The 22,829-nt window shown below is 48.7% G+C and overlaps 1 protein-coding gene across 1 annotated transcript in view; it reads left to right on the top strand.

Annotated features, from left to right (window-relative positions):
- The window catches only part of POLR1A (RNA polymerase I subunit A), a 74,926-nt gene that overhangs the window by 40,244 nt on the left and 11,853 nt on the right, over positions 1-22,829 (top strand). The window contains exons 15-27 of the mRNA XM_017856322.1: positions 5,304-5,453; positions 6,894-7,077; positions 9,910-9,992; positions 10,111-10,269; positions 12,183-12,281; positions 13,666-13,818; positions 14,073-14,155; positions 15,127-15,292; positions 16,209-16,430; positions 17,299-17,513; positions 18,572-18,739; positions 19,685-19,820; positions 20,288-20,445. Of these exons, the coding sequence (XP_017711811.1) occupies positions 5,304-5,453; positions 6,894-7,077; positions 9,910-9,992; positions 10,111-10,269; positions 12,183-12,281; positions 13,666-13,818; positions 14,073-14,155; positions 15,127-15,292; positions 16,209-16,430; positions 17,299-17,513; positions 18,572-18,739; positions 19,685-19,820; positions 20,288-20,445 (1,976 nt within the window). The remainder of the gene's footprint in view (positions 1-5,303; positions 5,454-6,893; positions 7,078-9,909; positions 9,993-10,110; positions 10,270-12,182; positions 12,282-13,665; positions 13,819-14,072; positions 14,156-15,126; positions 15,293-16,208; positions 16,431-17,298; positions 17,514-18,571; positions 18,740-19,684; positions 19,821-20,287; positions 20,446-22,829) is intronic.

Raw genomic sequence — 22,829 nt, 5'->3', positions numbered from 1 at the left:
CAAATAAAATCAGGAAATAGGCCCAGGTTTTGCTTCTGTCATGGGTGAAGTTTTTCAGTGTATCTCTGAAGGTTGGTACAGGCTTTTTTATTTTGCAAATAGGTGAAAAGGGCAAGAGTGACTACACTACACAAGAATTTGTTCATGGTTCAGCCTGGTGCTACAGAGAAAAACCATGCTTAGAATCAGAAGATAAGGAACTTAGCTTAGGAGGTTTATTTCTACTGCCCTGGGAAATGAAGTCTTAGAGTGTTTCTCCAGGACATTTCATACAGCCTCTTGATTGATTTTCTATTTACAAACCGAAGGTCTGTCATTATTTGTTCAAAGAGCATGCAAAAAAAGATATTTGCCTGTCATTGCAAATCTCGAGTTTATAGCTCAGTGCACATTCATAAAGTGAATGCATCTTTGCAAACTCTCACCCAGATCAGAAAGTAGCATATCACCAGCACCCCCAGAAGACCTCTCCATGGCCCCTCCCCAGTTTTTACCTCTCGTCAAAGGTAATTACTAATTTGACTTCCAACACTATAAACAAGTTTTGTCTTTCCTTGAAGTTTATTGAAATGAAATCTTTGTGTGTTACCCATATTATTGTACATAGTAGCAGTTTATTTTTTATTGCTTTATAATATTCTATTATGTGACTATGCCATCATATATTTATCCATTTTTCTATTGATACACATTTGAGTTGTCTCACTTACCTTCATTTGGCTGTTACAAATGGGGCCACTGTGAACACTGTCGTGTGTATCTTTTGTTGAGCACATATATACATTTCAATGGGTAACTATTGAGGCATGGAATTAACTAGGTCATAAGATATGTGTTCAACTTTAATAGATAGTTTCCTAAAGTTTTCCAAAATGCTTGTAATAATACACACTTCTACCAGGATAGAGTGCAGTTGTGCCATCTCGGCTCACTGCAACCTCTGCCTTCCAGGTTCAAGTCATTCTCTTGCCTCAGCCTTCTGAGTAACTGGGATTACAGGCGTGCTCCACCACCCCTAGCAAATTTTTGTATTTTTAGTAGAGACAGGGTTTTTCCATGTTAGCCAGGCTGGTTAACTCCTGACCTCAGGTGATCTACTCGCCTCAGCCTCCCAAAGTGCTGGGATTACAAGCATGAGCCACCTCACCCAGCTGTTGTTGCTGTTTTCTTTCTGGCTTGTTTAATTTTAGCCGTTCAGGTGAGTATGTAGTGGTATCTTACTGTTTTAATTGTCATTTCCTTAATGACAGAGAGGTCGAGCACCTGTTCATATGCTTATTGGCTACTTGGATATCATCTTTTGTGATGTGCCTGTTCAAATCTTTTGCCTATTTTCTATGTCATTTTCTTATTGACAGATGAGAAGTTTTTAAAAATATAATTTGGTGTAAGTCCATTACCAGATATATATATATTGCAAATACCTTCTACTTGGTGGCTAGCCTTTTCGCCTAATGCTATTTTCTAATGATCAGAAGTTTCTAATTTATAGCTCCCTAATCTCGGTTTTTTGTGACTAGTCCTAATAGGAGCTCTTTGCCTGCGCTGACGTCTTGTAGGTATTCTCCTCTGTTATCATTTGTAGCTGTTTTACCTTTCACACTTAGGTCTACTGTCTGCCTAGGGATGATTTTTGTGGATGTGCATGAAGTGAGGTAGGGGTCAAGAGTCACATTTTCCCATGTGGATTTCCTATCCAGTGATTGCAACATCATTTGTTGGAAAGGTCCACTTCTCTACTGCTAGTACTCCTGTGTCACAAACCAAGTACTAATATATGAGTGGGTCTGTTTCTGGACCCAGTTTGTTTCCATTGCACCAACAGCACACTGGTAATTACTGTGAGTTTATACTAAATCTTGACTTCTGATAGTAAAAGTCTCCAGCTGTGTTCAAGACGATCTTGATAGGCTTTAAAGAAAAAAAGACTGTATTGAATATTTTGGGGTGTTTGTATTTCCATATAAATTTTAAAGTCAGCTTGTAAGCATTCACACTGTGCACACAAATACCTGCTAGGATTTTTCATTGGGATTGCATTGCCTCTGTAGGTCACTTTAGGGAGAATCAACATATTTACACTACTGAGTCATCTAAATTGTGAACATAGCATGCCCTTCAATTATGTAAAAGCCATATACATCTTTTCATTAGATTCATTCCTGGGTATTGCTACAGTAGATGATATTGTTTATTAAATTTTCTAATTTTTTATGGTTATCTAGAAATACAATTAATTTTGTATATTGTCCTTATATTCAACAAGCTTTATGAATTCAGTTATTAGATCTCTGTCCTTCAAGTTCTTTTAAACTATAAAAGTAAGCAAGTTTATTGATAAAGATAAACATAAAAGGAAAAACTCCGTCCCTCCCCAGCCCCACTCTCCACTCTCCGTATACACACATACTCTCATAGAGAATAAATAAGAATGAGGCCGGGCATGGTGGTTTATGCCTGTAATCCCAGCACTTTGGGAGGCCAAGGTGGGTGGATCACATGAGGCTAGAAGTTTGACACCAGCCTGCCCAATATGGCAAAACCCTGTCTCTACTGAAAATACAAAAATTAGCCAGGGTTGGTGGCGAACATTTGTAATCCCAGCTACTTAGAAGGCTGAGGCACGAAAATCGCTTGAACCTGGGAGGCAGAGGTTGCATTGAGCTGAGATTGCGCCTCTGCCCTCCAGCCTGGGCAACAGAATGAGACTTTGTTTCAAAAAAAATAAAAGAAATGAGAATAAGATCATATCATACCATCCCTGGGACTGTTCAGGAGAACTATGAACCACAATTAAATCTGCCAACGTGGGGTGTCCCAAAACAACAACAGGAACATCAGAACTCACTGATCAGAGATCATCATAACAGATACAGTAATAAAGAAAAAGTTTGAAATATGGTGAGAATTACCAAAATGTGATACAGAGACACAAAGTGAGCACTTTCTGTTGGAAAAATGGTGTTGGACTGCTCCACACAGGGTTGCCGTAAACCTTCCATTTGTAAAAAACCATGTTATCTGCAAAGGAGAACGAAATGAGATATGCCTGTGTTTAGATCTTCTTTCTTTCAAGTATGTTAGACTTTTTGATGTACAAGTTTTACACTTCTTTGCCTAAATTTATTCTTGAGTATTTTTTTATGTTAATGTAAATGGAACTCTTTTTTTTTGGAAACGGAGCTTCCCTCTTTATTGCCCAGGCTGGAGTATAGTGGCGCGATCTCGGCTGACTGCAACCTCTGCCTCCCCAGTTCAAGCAATTCTCCTGTCTTAGCCTCCTGAATAGCTGGGATTACAGGCACCCGCCACCATGCCCAGCTAATTTTTGTATTTTTAGTAGAGACGGGATTTCACCATGTTGGCCAGGTTGGTCTCGAACTCCTGACCTTAGGTGATCCGCCTACCTTGGCCTCCCAAAGTGCTGAGATTGCAGGCGTGAGCCACCACACCTGGCCGGAACTTTTTCTTAATTTCATTTTCAGATTGTTCATTGCTAATATATAAAAAGAGAACTAATTTTATATGTTGATCTTGTATCCTTCAGCTTTGAAGAAGTCATTTACAAGCTCTAATAATTTGTTTTGTTGGCACTTAAGGGTTTTCTCTATATAACATCATGTCATCTGCAAATGTAGTTGTACTTCTTTCTCTCTAATCTGGATGTCTTTTATTTCTTTTCTTGCCTAATTGCCCTGGCTAGAACCTCTTAGTACATTGTTGAATAGAAATGGCAAGCGTAGACATCCTTGTCTTGGTCCTGACTTTAGGCAGAAGGCATCTAGTCTTCCATCACTGAGCATGTTAGTAGTAGGTTTTTCATAGGAGCCTCCCTTTATTAGGTTGGTGACGTCTCCTTCTGTTCCTAGTCTGTTGAGTATTTTTATCCTGAAAGGGTGTTAGAGTTTATCAGATGCTCTTCTGCCCCCTTGATTTCATAGATGAAGTGCCAGGTCATATTTCCCTGCCCTTGGATGGGTGTGTTTCACACTAAGTTCCAGTCTTGACTATGCCTAGCCTGGGGGGGGTCCCCACTATGCATGTGGCACCTTGGTTGAGGTGCAGCTTGAAGTAGGCACCCCAGGGAAGTGTCACCCTCCTGCCTTTACTCCCTCACCCTACTCACCGCACGGTGCTGGCCTTCTATGGAGCTGAGGCATGGAGAGTGTGAGTCATGACCTTTCTGGTCATCTTCTGCTGAGAAAACGGAATATTTTCTGCTCTCTTTAATAATGCTGTTGTCCATTGTCCCCTGCTCCTGGTGCACGTGGGTGAAAAGGCAGCTGCTCTCATAACTGCCCTGTCCCGTTGCACTTTCTTTTTTTTTTTGAGACAGAGTCCCACTCTCTCACCCAGGCTGGAGTGCAGTGACGTGATCTTGGCTAGCTACAATCTCTGCCTTCTGGATTCAATTGATTATCATGCCTCAGCCTCCTGAGGAGCTGGAAGTATAGGTGTATGCCACCATGCCCGGCTAAATTTTGTATTTTTAGTAGAGATGGGGTTTCACCATGTTGGCCACGATGGTCTCGAACTCCTGACCTCAAGGAATCCACCCACCTCGGCCTCCCAAAGTGCTGGGATTACAGGCATGAGCCACCACGCCCTTGTTGCACACATCTAAAGATACTGCTTTGTGGGGCCTGCTGCAGGCACACTAAGTGCTGTTGATGGCAGTTAGTCTCCCAGCCCTGGAACCTGTGACACCTGCCAGTCTGCCCCTGCCCTGCTTCATCTCTGGGAATGTGTGCACCTGCATTCAGCCCCTCTGGAACCAACTCTGGTTATCTGCAGATAAAGCTGCCTCCCTTTGAGCTCTCTGCAGAGCAGCTGCTTGAGAAAGTGCTTCTCTTGGCTTCCTGTTAGCAACTGCTTGTTGGGTAGATGACCCCTCTGAGGGATCCAGCTGGGGCCGGGGAAAGATTCCTTGGCCTTTCAGTAGCTATAATTAATTCCAGTCATAGTAAAGAAATATCCGAGTATGTGGCATAAAATGAAAACAATTTACTTTTTCCTCTCCTTCCTTTGGTCTATTTAGTAATTTAATTCAAGTCTAGGGTATTACTCACTTTAAGAACTATTTTAGGGAGTAAAATCCCAGTGAAGTTCTTTCTCGTGTATTTTGTTTTCAGTCCTCATTGGTTTAAATAAAACTGAGATCACCTTGTCCTATGGAGGTGGACCTGTCTGTTTTCTTGCCATACCTGAGATCATCAGAAATGGCAATCCAAGGGCAGGAGGTCCTAAAAGGGAAATTCTCAACTTTTCTTTCTGCCATCAGTTTGTCCTCTTTTTCTTTGCAGATTTTGTCAACGCTGCTCATAAATATAATCCCAGAGGATCACATCCCGCTGAACTTATCTGGAAAGGCAAAAATCACCGGGAAAGCCTGGGTGAAGGAAACTCCTCGATCTGTTCCTGGCTTTAACCCTGACTCGATGTGCGAGTCCCAGGTATGGCTGTCCAGCTGTGTGGAGTGGAGACTTCTAGTCCCAGGGTTAGACAGATTGGTTTAAAACGGAGACAGAAATGGAGGCACATTCACAGAAGCAGGTGCTGTACATCAGAAGAGAAGGCGTTGTGCCTGAGTTGGTGTCAGCTTTTGTTTTGGAAAGGTTCAGGGTTGATCTCCAGCATTTGACCCTCAGTATAAAACTCACAAGCCGGGCGCGGTGGCTCAAGCCTGTAATCCCAGCACTTTGGGAGGCCGAGACGGGTGGATCACGAGGTCAGGAGATCGAGACCATCCTGGCTAACACCGTGAAACCCCATCTCTACTAAACAAATACAAAAAACTAGCCGTGCGAGGTGGCGGGCGCCTGTAGTCCCAGCTACTCGGGAGGCTGAGGCAGGAGAATGGCGTAAACCCGGGAGGTGGAGCTTGCAGTGAGCTGAGATCCGGCCACTGCACTCCAGCCTGGGCGATAGAGCGAGACTCCGTCTCAAAAAAAAACTCACAAGCAGTTTAGGAAGGCTTCTCCTGCAAGAAGGCTGAAATTGATTATGCAAAACTTGGCAACACAGAGTCCTGTTTTCCCGCAAGACTGCTGAGTGGCTTGAGATAATCAAACTGGTGTAAGGTTCCATACCCCAACTCTGAGCCTTAGGAACCAGGCCACAAGAGGGCAGGCCCAGGGCAGAGAGAGCCGTCCACACTGAAGATTTCCAAGGCCTCTGTGTGTTCCCAGTGGAGAAGTCTTTCCAGGTCCCCAGTGCACAGTGCTTTATCACAGGGTCTTAATGGACAGTCCATTCACCCCTGAAACTGCCAGGTTTCTTTTCCTTTATAGACCGTATCCTTCATGGGTGCTACATTACGCATCTAGAAATGCTTTTCTGTTCAGCTTCCAATGCTTTAACCCAGCTTTGAGAAAGTACACATTCAGGCCTTACAGGATGTTAGGAAGATTTTGTTGTTACTCCCAGGGCTCAAGGCAGAAAGTACCTAGGCCAGAGGCACAGTTATGAGGTTGAAGCTCACCACTTCAGGAAGACCTTGTGGCTAGAAGCTCCCATATCTGGTCACAGTTCTTTGTCAAGGATACTTGACCTCAAGTCAGCATGGGTGGGTGTGGGGAGTAGGGGATATAAAACTTGGAGAGAGAGAGAGTGTGCGTGTGTGTGTGTGTGTGTATATGTGGTATAGTCCCTGAAGGGAAGAAAAAAAACCTGGTCTGTATATGCTTGCCTCTGTTATAATAAAAAAAAATAATAATAATATAGAGAGAGAGAAAATACTAGTTTCACAAATGCCCTACTTTTTTCCATGAAGGATTCTAGGCAGGTATTGTAGAGGGATTTGCACAACGAGGGTCATACACAGAGTAGAGTGTGGGTGGCTCCCATAGGAGCCATCCCCCACCACCCAGCATTGGTGGCCTTGCCCTCCACAGGTGGTCATCAGGGAAGGGGAGCTGCTCTGCGGAGTGCTGGACAAGGCGCACTATGGGAGCTCCGCCTATGGCCTGGTCCACTGCTGCTATGAGATCTATGGGGGCGAGACCAGCGGCAGGGTTCTAACCTGCCTGGCCCGCCTCTTCACCGCCTACCTGCAGCTCTACAGAGGCTTCACCTTGGGTAAGTGCCAGGCTCACTGCCCTGGAACAGTGACCTGGCCCCTTTTAGGGTCAGTGCAGCCGCCTGGCCATCTCCCGCGCCCAGGGCAGAGAGAGCCGTCCACACTGAAGATTTCCAAGGCCTCTGCGTGTTCCCAGTGGAGAAGCCTTTCCAGGTCCCCAGTGCACAGTGCTTTATCACAGGGTCTTAACGGACAGTCCATTCACCGCCGAAACTGCCAGTTTTATTTTCCTTTATAGACCATATGCTTCATGGGTGCTACATTATGCAGCTAGAAATTCTTTTCTGTGTCCTCTCAGGGGAAGGAGCGGGGAAGCAACCAGGCTCCTGCAACAAAGGCACCCTCACTTGGCCACCCCTCTCCTCCATAGCCAGTGCTTATTCCCCTTCACAGTGCAGAATGGCACCCTCGTGCCCATTTCCATTCTGTTCCTTTCCTAACCCCTCCCTTTACGAGTTTCTGTCCTCAGACTGATTTCTCATACTCATACAGCCCCATTCCCTGCTCACAAGTGCGCTTTCAGAATTATCAGGGCCCATCGCACTCCACAGAGGGGCTTCCCTGTTGTCAGAACTGCCCACTGCCGGCCGGATGCGTGTGGCTCACACCTGTAATCCCAGCACTTTGGGAGGCCAAGGCGGGCAGATCACTTGAGCCCAGGAGTTCGAGACCAGGCTGGCCAACATGAAGAAACCCCATCTCTACTAAAAATAAAAAAATTAGCCAGGTGTGATGGTGTACACCTATAATCCCAGCTACTCAGGAGGCTGAGGCGGGAGAATTGCTTGATCCCAGGAGGTAGAGGTTGCGCTGAGCCGAGATTGCACCATAGCACTCCAGCCTGGGTGATGGAGCAAAAGAACTGCCCACGCCTTCCCAATGCAGTGGGGCCATCAGCGCTCTTGGAAACACTATGCTGGGCAAACCTGTTGGGGTGATCCTAAGACAGGAAGGGGAACTACCTTGTTTGCACCCTAGAAATGAGAGCACGCTGCTTTAGGAAAGTGGCTTTGATAAAGAGGCTTCACCTTGGGTAAGTGCTGGGCTCACTGCCCTGGGGCTCCCCTGGAGCAGTCACTGGGCCCCTTTTAGTGTGGGCTTGAGATCAGATCTATCCAAAGGCTCAGCCTCTGGCCAGGCTTGTGGAGGACACTGCGTCTCCATGTACACAGAGCAGGGTCCAGCCCTTCCACACTGTTCCCATTAGGGGGATGCGAGATGCTGCATGTCAGACATGCACCGCAGTGTGCATAGGTGTTGTCTGGTTCATGGTGGAAGTAAAGCTCCTCTGCTTCACAGATTTACTCATGTGCAGACAGAGTGGGAGTCTCAGCATAGGGCCTGTGGACCTGCGCCTGCTGCAGCTGGAGTTTGTTCATTGGCCCACGCTGGGTCCTGCATTATACGTTTTATCACATATTTAATTATGGAAAGGTTAAAAAAAAGAAAAAAGCATACATGAAGATAATTTAAAATCACCCAATATGCGTTTGTCAGAGATAACCACTAATAGTAATTTGATGTTTGTTTTTCTAGACTTTTCTAGTACAAATACATTTGGAAAAAGTGGGATCCTATGCTACATACTCTACTTCCCTTACCCACCCACCAAACGTCCAAATGTATTTATAAATGTCCTTTGGGATCAGCTAATACAAATCTACATCCTCATGTCTGGTAACTACAGATTATTCCATTCTTATGGATATATCATAGTTTATTTAACCAGTTCCTATAATTAAACATTTAGGCTGCATCCAGATTTTCACATTATTGCTGAGATGAGCATCCTTGAACAAACATCTTGGTTTGTATGTCCCATTATTTTACCAGGATAAGGATTATAAGTTAAGTCTTGTTTGGCAGCTGAAACTCACCTTCCCCCATCTTAATTCCACTAAGAGACCTGAGCCACTGCTGGAGACATCTGTGTCCAAGGTCACCCACTTCCAGTTGGGAACCAGACTAGAGTCCCTTCCAGGATAACCAAAGAAAGTGAAGCATGATTACTACACCTCATGAAATGTATATTTCAATTTCAGATGTTGACCTAGAATAAGCACAAGGATTTCTGCTAGCTAGAAAGAAATCAGAGTGCTTTTGAAATGAAAATAGAGGAGGATCCCACACCCAGCTCATGATGAGGAGCAAACTTAACATAGGTGCCAGGCTTTAGCTCTGCTTAGTGCATGGTACAAAGAGCAGTTGGTCCCTTGAGAATGAAGATGATCCAGAGGCTCAGGGCTGAGAAAGGAAGCAGGGCCAAGCTGGGAGTGGGGCTACGAGAGGGAACAGGCGAGAGATTGACTTCACTCCAGCCCGTCTCAGCTAGCGGGGTCTGTAAAGGGCACAGCTAGATGGCCTGGAGCTGACCCCATGGGAAGGCCTACTTTCATGGTGTGGCCTGCTTACAGAGGAACTGTTTCTTTCCCCTTCTGTTCACACATTTTCTTAGAAGCCCTCCAGGACCTTGCATTGGGAATTCCAAATATTTCAGCCTGTTCATCCAACACATGCCTATAGAATGGTGATAGTATAGCTGGTGGCTAAGAACATGAATTTGGGACCCAGGCCTGGGTTTATTTTCTACCTGTGTGACCCAATTTTGAGCCTGAGTTTTGTCATTTGTAAAATGGGGATTATAAGGTTTGGGCTCTGGTAGGCACCTAAGAGATGGTGACAATCTGTTAATGATGTTAATACAATCTTCATTACTCAGGTATTTCCTGTATCTGTGGCACTGGGCTCTGTGCTCTGACCTTACTGAGTTTAGTCTGGTGGGAGAAATCAGGCCTGAGGTCCCCTACAAGCTTGTCTGTTTCACTTCACAGGCGTGGAAGACATTTTGGTGAAGCCAAAGGCAGATGTCAAGAGGCAACGTATCATTGAAGAATCCACCCACTGTGGGCCCCGGGTACGGACGGACTTCGAGGCCGTGGCCTGCCCTAGAGGGGTGAAGTGTGTGCCGAGTCAAAACCCACAACCCTCCTCGTTTGACCTCAGCCTCCAATGTATTTCTGTTCTCATTCTAGGCTGTCAGGGCTGCATTAAACCTGCCAGAAGCCACATCGTATGATGAGATCCGAGGAAAATGGCAGGATGCCCATCTGGGCAAGGACCAGAGGGATTTTAACATGATTGATCTGAAGTTCAAGGAGGAAGTGAACCATTACAGCAATGAGATTAACAAGGTTAGCCCAGCATTGCATGCATTTATCCCCACCACTATGAATGCTGATTTTTTTTTTTTTTTTTTTTTGAGACGGAGGTCTGGCTCTGTCGCCAGGGCTGGAGTGCAGTGGCGGATCTCAGCTCACTGCAAGCTCCGCCTCCCGGGTTCCCGCCATTCTCCTGCCTCAGCCTCCCCAGTAGCTGGGACTACAGGCGCCCGCCACCTCGCCCGGCTAGATTTTGTATTTTTTTGGTAGAGACGGGGTTTCACCGTGTTAGCCAGGATGGTCTCGATCTCCTGACCTCATGATCCGCCCGTCTCGACCTCCCAAAGTGCTGGGATTACAGGCTTGAGCCACCACGCCCGGCCTGAATGCTGATTTTTAAAGAAATTACATTTTGATTCTCACCCGGGCCCTACGGAGCACTTCGGCTGTTTAACAGCTGACTAGGTGAGATGTGAGGTGGGATGGGTAGAACTCGTTGTTTTGAAGGGCCCAGGGCTTTGTTCCCTTCCCCAGTTAGGGTCTAGACAGGCCTCGGAATAGTGGCGAGAGAGAATGCTTTGTGCTGTTTTCTTTTAAATGTTTTATTTTGGGGTGACTGTATTCAAGGGGCTGAATAAGCAGGGTGAGGGACCCAGATCGCCCCTGCTGCTTGTGCAGCAGAGCCAGCAGTGAAGATTCAGGTTCCAGTCCTGGCTCTGCCTTGAACTTGCTGTGTGACCTTGGGCAAGTGAGATAACCAGTCCCTGCCTTGGTTTCCTCACCTGGAAGTGGGGCTATGAGGGGCACTACCTCACAGGGCTGCAGAGAGGCTTCAGGAGCTACTATTACACAATGCCAAGCCAGTTCCTGGGCAGTTGAGAAAGGAGAGGGAAATCTCTGCATGAGCTGAAACCACAGACTGCTTTTCTCTGCCTTTCTGCCCCAGAGCCAGGGCTGTCCATCCTGCTGCTTGGAGGAGCTGGCTTGGCCCTCACCCTGCCTCCTAGGCCCTCAGGGCCCAGCCTGAGGAGTGGTGAGGAGGAGGCAATGCTAATGCTCATCAAAAGACAAAGTTTGTCTGTGGTGCTCTCTTGCCTGGCTTTTAGCATCCCTTAGGCCGCCGAGAAGACTGACCTCTCATGGGGACAGGTTCCATCCTTGAGGGGCTTTGTTGACAGGAGCTTTCCTAGCACCTCCCTGAGAATCAGGAGGCTCAGCTTCTAGGGCTGACTAGGCATGCTGGGAGTAGGGAAGTTGTCTTCAGATGCATCTCAGAATGGTTTCTTGTCCCTCCAGTTGCCATCTTCCCATCACCTCTGCCCACCCAGCCTCTGCCTCTCCTGTGTTGGGCTGAGTCTGTGGAATTCCAGGCACAGGCTAAAAGCCCCAGACTCACAGCCCCCTTCCCAGCATCTCCCCAGGCTCCCCGTGAAGAGGCATGCTTGGTTCTGCTGGCCCTTGAGCCAAGGCAGAGCTTCCTACTTGGGGCTCGGGTGGCATGTTCATAAATATGACATGATGCGGACGTTGGTATTCACGCTGGGAGAGGACCCAGGCCAGGCTCTGCTGGGCTAATCAAGAGCATCACCTTAAATTTTATTCTTCTCCAGCTTCTTTTTAGAATCACGAACTGGATCTGCCAGCCCCTCTGCTTCTCCTTTTCCTTCTCCCTTTTTGCTGCTCTTTGGCCAATGAATGGAACCTCAGGGATCCTGGCAGAGGAAGTCCAGCGAGTGCAGGACAGGGAGCACCTATTTGACCTCTTAGGGGTTCCAGGGAAGGATTAATGCCAAATGAGGCTTTCCCTTAGCTCGAGTGGGATTTGGCAGTTAGGTCTGAATAAATATTCTGGCTGTATTGCTTCTGCCTCCTGGATTTACATCCTGATTCTGGGATTTTTAAAGGGGGTGAAGTCACTGACCACTGTGTGCTGATTTAATCTGCAGGCATGCATGCCTTTTGGCCTACACAGACAGTTCCCAGAGAACAGCCTGCAGATGATGGTGCAGTCGGGAGCCAAAGGTTCAACTGTGAACACGATGCAGGTGTGGGCAGAGGCGGGTTGGCAGCTTTACAGGTGTCAGCAAAGGCGGGTGGGGGATAGCAGGAGGTGGTTTCAATTTGTTCCCTATAAAACGTGGCAAATACTGAAAAAGAAAAGCATACAGAAATCACTACAGGAGCTAAACACTGTTAACATGCCAATGTTAAAGGCAGATGTAGCTATGACTATGCAGATGGGATATATATAATGTAGTTATATATTATAAATTTACAAACTACTATTGCATATATTCATGTTATATAGATACATTATGTATACTCACACAATTTTGATGTACTTTTGCATGATCTTTTCTTTCTTTCTTTTTTTTTTTGAGATGGAGTCTCGCTCTGTCACTGGGCTGGAGTGCAATGGCGCCATCTCGGCTCACTGCAACCTCCGCCTTCTGGGTTCAAGAGATTCTCCTGCCTCAGCCTCCCTAGTAACTGGGACTGTCGGCATGTGCCACCATGCCCAGCTAATTTTTGTATTTTTAGTAGAGACAGGGTTTCACCATGTTGGCCAGGATGGTCTCAATCTCTTGACCTCGTGATCTGCCCGCCTCGACCTCCCAAAGTGTTGGGATTACAGGCATGAGCCACCGCGCCTGGCCGTTCTTTTCTTAATATTAAATTATAAACATTGTCCTAGAGATTTCTTAACCTTAAACCTTAATGACCTTGAGAGGGTCTAAAGGCCCACCCCATTGTCTGTTGAGTGTGACAACAGAAAGGCCGAAAGCCATTAGAAATCCCCTGACTAAATCGAAACCTAGATATACTGCTGTCCTCCATCACTCCAAGAGTATTAACAGGCAACTTTCTAAGCAAACAGCTCAATAGCTTGAGTTCCCGTTTTTGTTGTTGTTTTTGTTTTAATGAAAATAAGACAGAGTCTCCCTGTATTGCCCAGGGTGGTCTCAAACTTCTGGCCTCAAGGGATTCTCCTACCTCAGCCTTACAAAGTGCTAAGATTATAGATGTGAGCCACCACATCCGGCCCCGAATTCCCTTTTGGCTCTAGAATGTGAGGATTGCAGTAAATGGCTGTTTCCTGCAGGCCTCTCTTTCCCCATCAGGACCCTCCAGTCCCTTACAGGTATAACATGAGATGGTTCTGAGTCATGGCTCCTTTTCTAGACAGCACCCATTTTCAACCTACCCCAAATGTGAAAATCCAGATCAGTCAACAAAAGGAAGATGCAGGTATTTTTTTTTTCTTAAAATGAAAGCTTCCTGGTTTGTTTAGAAATGTAGGTGAGCCTTCAAGAACTCAATTTCCATGCAGCTTTTCTTCAAGGTCAGATTATACTTTCCCTGCTGGGACAAAGCACTGTTAAAAACACATGTGGATCTTCAGTTTCCTTTGGGTTTCCTGTCCTCTAGATCTCGTGCCTCCTGGGCCAGATTGAATTGGAAGGTCGGAGACCCCCGCTGATGGCGTCTGGCAAGTCACTGCCCTGCTTTGAGCCTTATGAGTTCACCCCCAGGGCTGGTGGCTTTGTCACTGGCAGATTTCTCACTGGCATCAAACCTCCTGTATGTATTTTGGTTTTTCTGTAGTTTTTTCCCTTATTTCTAGGCTTAATTGTAAGTGAACTATGACTGCCCTACAGAGTAGGGCAGAAGACACTGGGGGCTGTTGTAGCTGTCGAGGTCAAAAAGTCCTAGGAGATCAGGGAAGGGAGTGGCCTGTCTGGTCAGGAAGGGCTGCTGGAGGTGTTGGCCTGAGCCCTTTGGGAAGCACACTGTCCTCACTGTCACCTTTGGGACCTGGGTCCCATTCTCTGCAGGAGTTCTTCTTCCACTGCATGGCAGGACGAGAGGGCCTGGTCGACACTGCTGTGAAAACCAGCCGCTCAGGCTATCTCCAAAGGTAAAATGTGTCTGCCGTGCCCCTTGAGGTAGGGTGCCAGGACCCTTCATCCCATCATCTTTCACATTATATCAACAGCTCGTTTAAGATTCCTTGGATGAAAAAACTTTTGAAGAGTTTCCATGAATGGCCTGAGGCAGAAAGCAGCAAACACTCTTCCCCTTCGCAGGATCGGTAGAGCATGAGCTCAGAGGCTTATACAGAGGGCTCTGTGTTCTGAGGGTCTGCCATTCCCTGGGGGAAGCGATGGCTGTGGGAGAAGGTCTTGGGCAGTGGCAAGCTTGTCTTGCTTCCTGGAAGGCTCAGCTGCCAAGACAGTAGTGACTAACATTGAGCTCTGTCCTCACAGCTTGGGGTAGGGGGACAGTGACTCCTGGGAAGCCCCCTGTTAGGGTAGCAGGAGGGGAAACCTAGGCAGAGTGTCCAGAGAGGTGAGCAAAGGAGCTAGGACCAGGGCAGAGAGCAGGAGACGTTGAGATAAAACCGAGGAGAAAGGCCGCCAGCGGAGGGATTCACATCAGTAGTTAGTTCCTAATTCCCCTTAGTGTCCTTGGCGATCCCTGGGTTGACCAAGTTTGAGAATCCTTGACAGCTCCCCTGGTTCGCCCGCCTCGTGATTCTAAGGACACTGGTCTCTGGGGAGTTCTGCACTGCAGGAGAGTGCAGGGGCAGGCAGTTATCCTCAGCAGCTGGGGCTAGATGGGAGCCCAGCTCTAGGGGTGGCAGCCAAGCCTATCACATGGCTGCAGCCTCCTCCTCCTAGAAAACCATCAGGAAATGCAGCCTCTGGCTGGGGGACGCTGGAGCCAACCCAGACCCCGGGGCATTGGATCCAGCCTGGGTTCCAAAGTCTTGCTTGCCTGCAGAACAGCAGCCCCCCTTTCCCTCCCCTCCACCACCCCTAACCCTCATCAGAGGCCGCCCTGGAAAGTGATGAGCCAGCGGGGACTGAGCCAATGGTGTCCTTACAGGTGCATCATCAAGCACCTGGAGGGGCTGGTCGTGCAGTATGATCTCACGGTCCGTGACAGCGACGGCAGTGTGGTACAGTTCCTGTATGGGGAGGATGGCCTGGACATCCCCAAGACACAGTTTCTGCAGCCCAAGCAGTTCCCCTTCCTGGCCAGCAACTACGAGGTAGTGTGCTAGACCCCAGAGCAGAGGGCCTCCCCCACTGAGGTTAGAGAACTGGAATGCGCTGAGCTTCACAACCCAGTCCAAGTGGCCACTGGAAAGTAGAGTGGGAAGAGTTTATAAGACATCAGTCTATGCCCTGAAACACTTGACAGTTTCAAAGCCTGTGAACTTTAATCACCTGAGGTGGCTGGAGGGCATGAGCACCTCTGGAATAATACCTACTCTTTGGGGCCATTTGCCACGTGCTGGGCCCTCAGCTAAAGCACACTATCAATACTATCCATTTTCCTCCTCACTGCAACCCAGGGAAGTAAGCATTACTCTGTCCATGTTGCAGCTGAGGCAACTGAGGATCAAAGCGTAAGTAAACAGTCAGTGAGTGGCGGAGCCAGCATTTGAGCATGGGCCCGTCAGACACAAACTCATGATTTTTCATTCTGTACCTTAATGCCCTTGTAGTGACCATCACTGTTGACTGGAGAGTCACCCCATTTGGCAGATAGGGAAACTGAAACTGATATGACCTGTCCAAGGTCATCAAGCTGATGGTAGAATTGAGGGTTGTGCTCTGGTGCTGAGTCCTTTCCATCCCGGTTCCTATCCCTGAACTTGGCCATCACTCTTCCCCTCTTCCTTTCTTCCCAGAAACTCGCTTGTGTTCCTGGAGGGGCTCTGAGTGTGCTGCTTTCTTTCCTGTGTCTCCCTCTGCTCCCAAGACCATTGGTTCCCAAATCTGGTTTGCACAAAGTGAGGGCCCTGATTAGCAATGGATGCTCAGCCTCTCAGAGTGGGTGTTTGGCCTCATCATGAGGGCTCCACACCAGCCACCTGGGTCCCCTGAATTTGTGCTCCATGGCCCTCTGTCACACCCTCATCTCTTTGATCTCATGTGTGATTTGTTTGTTTGTTTGTTTAGGTGATAATGAAATCGCAGCATCTTCATGAAGTTTTATCCAGAGCAGATCCCAAAAAAGCTCTCCGCCACTTCAGAGCTATCAAAAAATGGCAAAGCAAGCACCCTAACACGCTGCTGAGAAGAGGCGCCTTCTTGAGTTATTCCCAGAAAATTCAGGCGGCTGTGAAAGCCCTGAACCTTGAGAGTGAAAACCGGAATGGCCGCAGCCCCGGGACTCAGGAGGTGACTCAGGGAGATGATGTCCTTAACATCCAGCACATCCAGGCTTAGTCAGTGGGTGACGGATGAGGGGCTGTTTTCCTAAGGGAAGGTAGAATCATGAATTCCAGCCTTGTTCATCATCAGTCAGAACAGAATGGCTCTCAAATGGGAGTGTAAGGCAGGGACTCTTAACAAGGGTGTAGTCAGGGTTTGGGGGAACTAACTGGGGCCTGTGACTTTGGGGTTCCCCACGATCCCAGGTGTGAAGGAATGGGGAGCAGTCATGAGAAATGGAGAGGATGGCTATGTGCTAGGGCCACTGGACAGAGCCCTGGGTAGAGACCCACTAGAGGGGGGTTGGGGATAAATACCAGGATCCCCTTCCTCCTGCTTTTCCCTCTGCTACTGGTGCCTCCCATCAGCCAAGCACACCTGGGAGCCGGAAGCAGGAGATCTCTTTGAAGCAGTCACTTTGGGACTGCGTTGAGGGTCACAGAGCATGTGAAAGAGCCTGGATCCAGAAATAAGCGTGGATCCAGCACAGTGACTGTGTCCTAGCTGGCCTGAGACAGTCGTGGCTTTGCCTCTTGTCCTAGCCTAATCATAACAGTCTCCTGTTTTACTCTAAAAGAATCCCAGTTTGCTCAGTAAATTACATGCTCGCCCTCTCTGGGCTTGAATGGGCCAGGATGAAGAGCTGCTAGGCTTGTAGTCAAGCAGGGTGAACTAGGACAGACTGAAGTCTTTCCCCATTTTAAATGGGGAGATGGTTTCTCATTGCAATCAGGTTTCTGTCTGTCTCCCTTTATTATTGGAAGCCAATGCTTTTGATCCCTCTTATGCTACTGGGTATCCCTCCCACATAGCTGAGACCCATCCTTCCATTCAGATGCTGAGGATGTGGTATGAGTTGGATGAGGAAAGCCGAAGGAAATACCAGAAGAAGGCGGCCACTTGTCCTGACCCCAGTCTGTCTGTCTGGCGTCCTGATATTTACTTTGCATCAGTTTCCGAAACGTTTGAAACAAAGGTTGATGACTATAGTCAAGAGTGGGCAGCTCAAACAGAGAAGAGTTATGAGAAATCAGAGCTTTCTCTCGACAGGTAATGACAGTGATTTGTTGCACAACATGTGCAGGAGAATCTGCCTCCTAGCCCCTGCCCTACCCACTCTGGGAGAAGAGGGCTGCCTCCTGGGTTTGAGACTCCAGGTAGAGGGAGGGCAGTAAGACAGCCAGGGGCACCGCACAAGCCCGGAGGGCCCAGGAGTGAACAAGTGCAGGAAGGCAGGAGTGGACACCCCACTCCTGGCCAAGATAGGGATGGTGGTCTGCTGGGACAGAGGCTTGCAGGAATGTCTGCTCTCTTGGGTTTGGTGTGGTAGGTGGGGCTGATTGAGAGTCAGGGAATCCACTGTTCAGCTGCTGCCAACCATGTGACCCAGGACAGGTCATTCATGCCCAGGGACACAAGGTCTTAACTTTTCATGAGGTCTTGGATCTGATTACTCCAGTGATCCTTTGAACTTTGGGTTCCCATTTGAAGGCCTCAGCTTGGACTAGTACAGACACACACACACATACACACACACACACACACAGTGTAGCTCAGTGCTCCTTGTGGCTGTTCTTACAGGGTCAGGCTTCATAGGAAAAATGGTTAGTAAATTACAGAATTGTGCAGCATGAATACTTCTGATGGGGGCTGCAGCCACTGGCATTAACTAAAATATAAACACTCTCATCACCCCCATCCCCATAATGGCCTAGCAGGAGGTTTAAGCTGTCTCCAAATTGTCATAATTGAGAAAAAAGAATGAATAAAGGAAAAAGTGAATAATGAACCCAGAAATTCTCCTGCTTGGGGGGCTTGTGGTAACAGGCCCAGAGTGGGCATGTGACATTCTGGAGGCAAACATGAAGAGTCCAAGCATGAACGTCTAGAGCTTCAGCCGCCCAGCTGGGGATCTGTGCTGTGTAATTTCAGGACATCTCAGGGTCACTGGTGGGAATTTGAAGATTAGAGGGATCTTTTGCCTAGGAAAAACGAGTCCAGAAAGAAGTAGAGGTTTCAGGTTTCTGGTTTCGGGCAGCACTGACAGTCTGTGGTGTCTGCTTCTGACCCTGCCACTTCCCCCCCACCCCCCCCACTGCCTTCTCTAGGTTGAGGACCTTGCTGCAGCTGAAGTGGCAGCGCTCACTGTGTGAGCCGGGTGAGGCTGTGGGCCTGCTAGCTGCGCAGAGCATCGGAGAGCCCTCCACCCAGATGACCCTCAACACCTTCCACTTTGCAGGCAGAGGCGAGATGAACGTCACCCTGGGCATTCCAAGGTGTGGAGCACAAGGGAGCACGGGGTGGGGTCTGTCCTAGCCTCTCCTGGAGAAGGAGTAATTTAATGAGAGGGAGGGAGGGAGTGTGTGTGTGTGTGTGTGTGTGTGAGAGAGAAAGAGAGAGAGAGAGAGAGTCAGTCTCATTAAAGTGGGGATCAGGGTTAGAATTTCCAGAGCCCAGCTGGTTTCTTTGGTGCCCAGGCCTGGTAGGATCTCCATTTATCCCTCTGCCAACTCCTGCCTCCAAGTTCCTGGGGATGCCTGTGAGACTGCACACTGCTGGGGGAGGGACTCAGGAACGTACATTGTTAACAAGCCCCACACAGGGTGCCTGGTTGCCCAACTCCAGGGGAACCATTCACATAGAACGTGCCTCCACGTGACCCTGGGCCCTGGCCCTTCAGGTGAATATATGTGCTGGGCAAGGGGAACGAGTGTGGGGTCAGACCCATCTGCATTCAGTCCCTGGCTCTGCCTTTGTCTAGCAGATGGACTCTGGACAGGTACCTCACTTTCCAAACCTCAAGGGGTCCTTCTGTGGAATGCCAGAGGCTGGGACTCACTGTACATTCGGGCAGTGAGGGCTGGCTGAGCTCAGCAGGAGCACTGTGGGTGTTAGTTGCCTTCCCTGCATCGCTTGTTCATTCAGTAAGCATCAGCAGGCACCTGCTGTTTGCAAGGCACAGGTGATAGGAAACAAGAATCAGACAAAGCCCTGAGCTCAAGGAGTGGGCACTCCAGGGAGGAAACAGGGAGGGACAGGGGAGTCCCTTACTGTTGCACACAGGGCCAAAGCTGGGATTCTCTGATCCAGCATATTATCCCTGTGAGATCCCCAGACCTCTCTCAGATCCCAGAAGACCTCTGACATCCTTAGGAGAAGCTGCACCCAAACAGAGGGTCTGGTTGCCGCTCATTATTGGATGTGTCCTTATTCTGTGACAGGTTGCGGGAGATTCTCATGGTGGCCAGCGCCAACATCAAGACGCCCATGATGAGCGTGCCCGTGCTCAACACCAAGAAAGCCCTGAAGAGAGTGAAAAGCCTGAAGAAACAACTCACCAGGGTGTGCTTAGGGGAGGTAATGTCTTCTTCCCGGGCTGTAGATGGGGTGAAGGCACGTTTCTAATATCCTCCCCATGTATGAAGAACAGGCTTTGCTTACTGCACCGACCCTAGGCTCAGATTCCCACCAATGAGAAATAAGCTGTCTCTGCCAGGTGCTGAGCAGAGATGGATCAGGAAGCTTTTAAGAGAGTCATTAGTTCCACAGCATCCTCCTGTGCCTGAAAAATAAACCATTTCCTGAGTTTGCCTACCAGCTCTGCTGAGGCCACTCCTAGGAGGTTCAGGCCACTCTCTGGAGGTGACTGCAGGCTGTGGGCCCCCAGCAGATCCACACCAGTATAGCTTGCCAGGGTTTCTTTGGAGTTTGGCCTGTGTTCTCAGCTGCTATCTCTGTAAACCCTTGGGTCTCGTAACCCACTCACGTTGCACAGTCACCGAGGACCTGAACAAGTCATGTTCTCTGTGTCCGTCTGGTTCCAGGTGTTGCAGAAAATTGACATCCAGGAGTCCTTCTGTATGGAAGAAAAACAGAACAAATTCCAGGTGTACCAGCTGCGGTTTCACTTCCTGCCACATGCATATTACCAGCAGGAGAAGTGCCTGAGACCCGAGGACATCCTACGCTTCATGGAAACAAGGTCAGGGCTCAGGCTGTGATTGTCATTGACCTTGACCCAGAGAATGCTCATGAACTGGGGCAGGAAGCACCTAGCCACAAGGCTCCTAGAGATTGAGTGCCTTTTCCCAAATGAGCCCTTCAAGGGAAGTGTTTAGGAAAACAGAAGGCCTTGCAGCCTGATCTGGAAACCTGACCCCCAGTCTGGCTTGTGGGTGTGACTTTGTTAGCCACATGTCACTCCCTGATCCCATTTCTTCTCTTGGGTTGACGTCAGGATTGTTGTCTTCTGGGGCTTGCAGGCATTAAGACATGGAAATGTGGGTGTGGTAAAGAGAAGGGAGCAGTGTCAAGTGGTGCCTCTGTGGTGTCAGAGCAGCACATGCTGTTAATGTTTGCTAGGGTGTTACTCCAGGCAGTATAATGTGGTTCCTGATGCATTTAGATTCTGTGAATAATGAACAATGTGTGGGTGGCGTGCTGCTCTTAGATCTCCATTCTATAACCAGGATTGCCTCCAGAGAAATTTGAGTTCCTGTCTGCTAGGGAAAAGGAACTTTTGTCTCAAATTCAAGTTACTGTTAGATACTTGAAAAGCAGAGGCCGCAATGCTGAGTTCAGGGGAGCAGGAGGATGGGCTTTTGGAGGACTGGGGCAAGCCTGGAAGAGCCCACGAAGCACTTTTGACTCACCAGCTAACCCTAGACGGCGAAGTGTGAACACAAACAGGCTGCATAGCCCAGCAGGTGACAGGCCAGTGAAGCAGGCTAGGGGGCCCCTGGCAGACTGAAGAGTGTGGAACCTGTGTCAAGGGGCATCGGTTACCATGCAGGAATGGGGGTCAGGGGGCCACATCTTTTGATTTTAAAAGAAAGAAAGAAAGCTTCCCACCCCCTACGTTTTTTTTTTTTCTTTTTTTTTTTTTTTTTTTTTTTTTTGAGACAGAGTCTCGCTCTGTCGCCCAGGCTGGAGTGCAGTGGCCGGATCTCGGCTCACTGCAAGCTCCGTCTCCCGGGTTCACGCCATTCTCCTGCCTCAGCCTCCCGAGTAGCTGGGACTACAGGCGCCCGCCACCACACCCGGCTAATTTTTGTATTTTTAGTAGAGACGGGGTTTCACCGTGTTAGCCAGGATGGTCTCGATCTCCTGACCTCGTGATCCGCCCGCCTCGACCTCCCAAAGTGCTGGGATTACAGGCTTGAGCCACCGCGCCCGGCCGTTTTTTTTCTTTCTTGGGTTACTTGGTTACTTGCCTTTGCTTTTATATAATTGAGGTCTCCTGACTTTTAAACATCAGCAACTAATTCCTGTGTTTTTAAAAGCCCAGTAAGGCCCAGATGGATCTCATCTGTTGCAGGATCTGGCCATAGGCCACTGACCACTGTCTCTAATCTAGACCAGTTCTCGGGTCTTCTGGGAGCTGCTCAGATAGAGAAACAATGACAGAGCAGAAGCAGAAAGCTCCCTCCACAAACACATACTGAGCCATGCCCATTCGTCGCCGAGTCACAGGGACAGGCGTGGGCAACATGGTACGACTTTTCTGCCCTCAGCCCTCTGCCCTCTCACCTTATGGGGCCTGGCCTCGAACCAGCCCTCTGTGCAGGTGGCGTTTGGGATGGTGGGTCTTGGGGTGGACGAGCTTGGATGTGAACTCAGTCCTTTGGACAGGGGTCACTGGCCGGGTGCTTCCTGCCCCAGTTCATGAGCCATGGGTGAAGTTGTTGTTGGCTGGCCCTTGGGAGCAGCTGCGTTGGTGCCAGCCTGGGCTGAGAACGTTCTTTCTGTCGAGTGGTACTCCGTGCTATCTGGGCACTGGGCAGAGTGGCAGGGGAGTGCTGTGTGCACCCACCTGCCGGCTCCTTAAATAACAGCAAGGAACATAACTACCAAGTGCGGGGGACATTTGTGCTGGCCTGGCAGCAGTTTTCTGAGAAATGGGAATTCAGATTTCATGGCCTCTTGAGAATAACCAAGGGTGGGCGGCGTTAGATGTTCTGCCCCAGTTCTGTTCACAGGAGGCCCAGGCCTGCCCAGCAGATAGGTTGGCACGAGGCCGGCGCCAGCCCGTCCTGGGGTTCTTTTTACTTATATTACCTCATGGAATTGAAAATAGGAAATCACTTTTTAAGACTTCTTCCTGATGAGAGACAGCCCTGGCTTGTTCCCAGCCATGAAGTACTTTTTCACCTCCTCCCTGTGTTTTGCTTGTGTGCTTAAAAAGCCATGATAAATAAAGCCATGCGTGGTGGCTTTCGGTGGAAGTGGCCTCAAGGACTGAGCAGAATGGGGCTGAGGGGTTAGGGAGAGCTAAAAGATGGGGCAGTGGATGAGCTGGGTATGGTCTGGACTCCCTGTGTCAGGCCCCAGGCAGCAGCGCAGCTGCGTTCAGGCCTCTGGCTGCCC

The sequence above is a fragment of the Rhinopithecus bieti genome, unplaced genomic scaffold, assembly GCF_001698545.2.
Source record: "Rhinopithecus bieti isolate Rb0 unplaced genomic scaffold, ASM169854v2 scaffold_44368, whole genome shotgun sequence".
NCBI classification, from domain to species: domain Eukaryota; kingdom Metazoa; phylum Chordata; class Mammalia; order Primates; family Cercopithecidae; genus Rhinopithecus; species Rhinopithecus bieti.
This window is presented reverse-complemented; position numbering and strand designations above follow the sequence as displayed.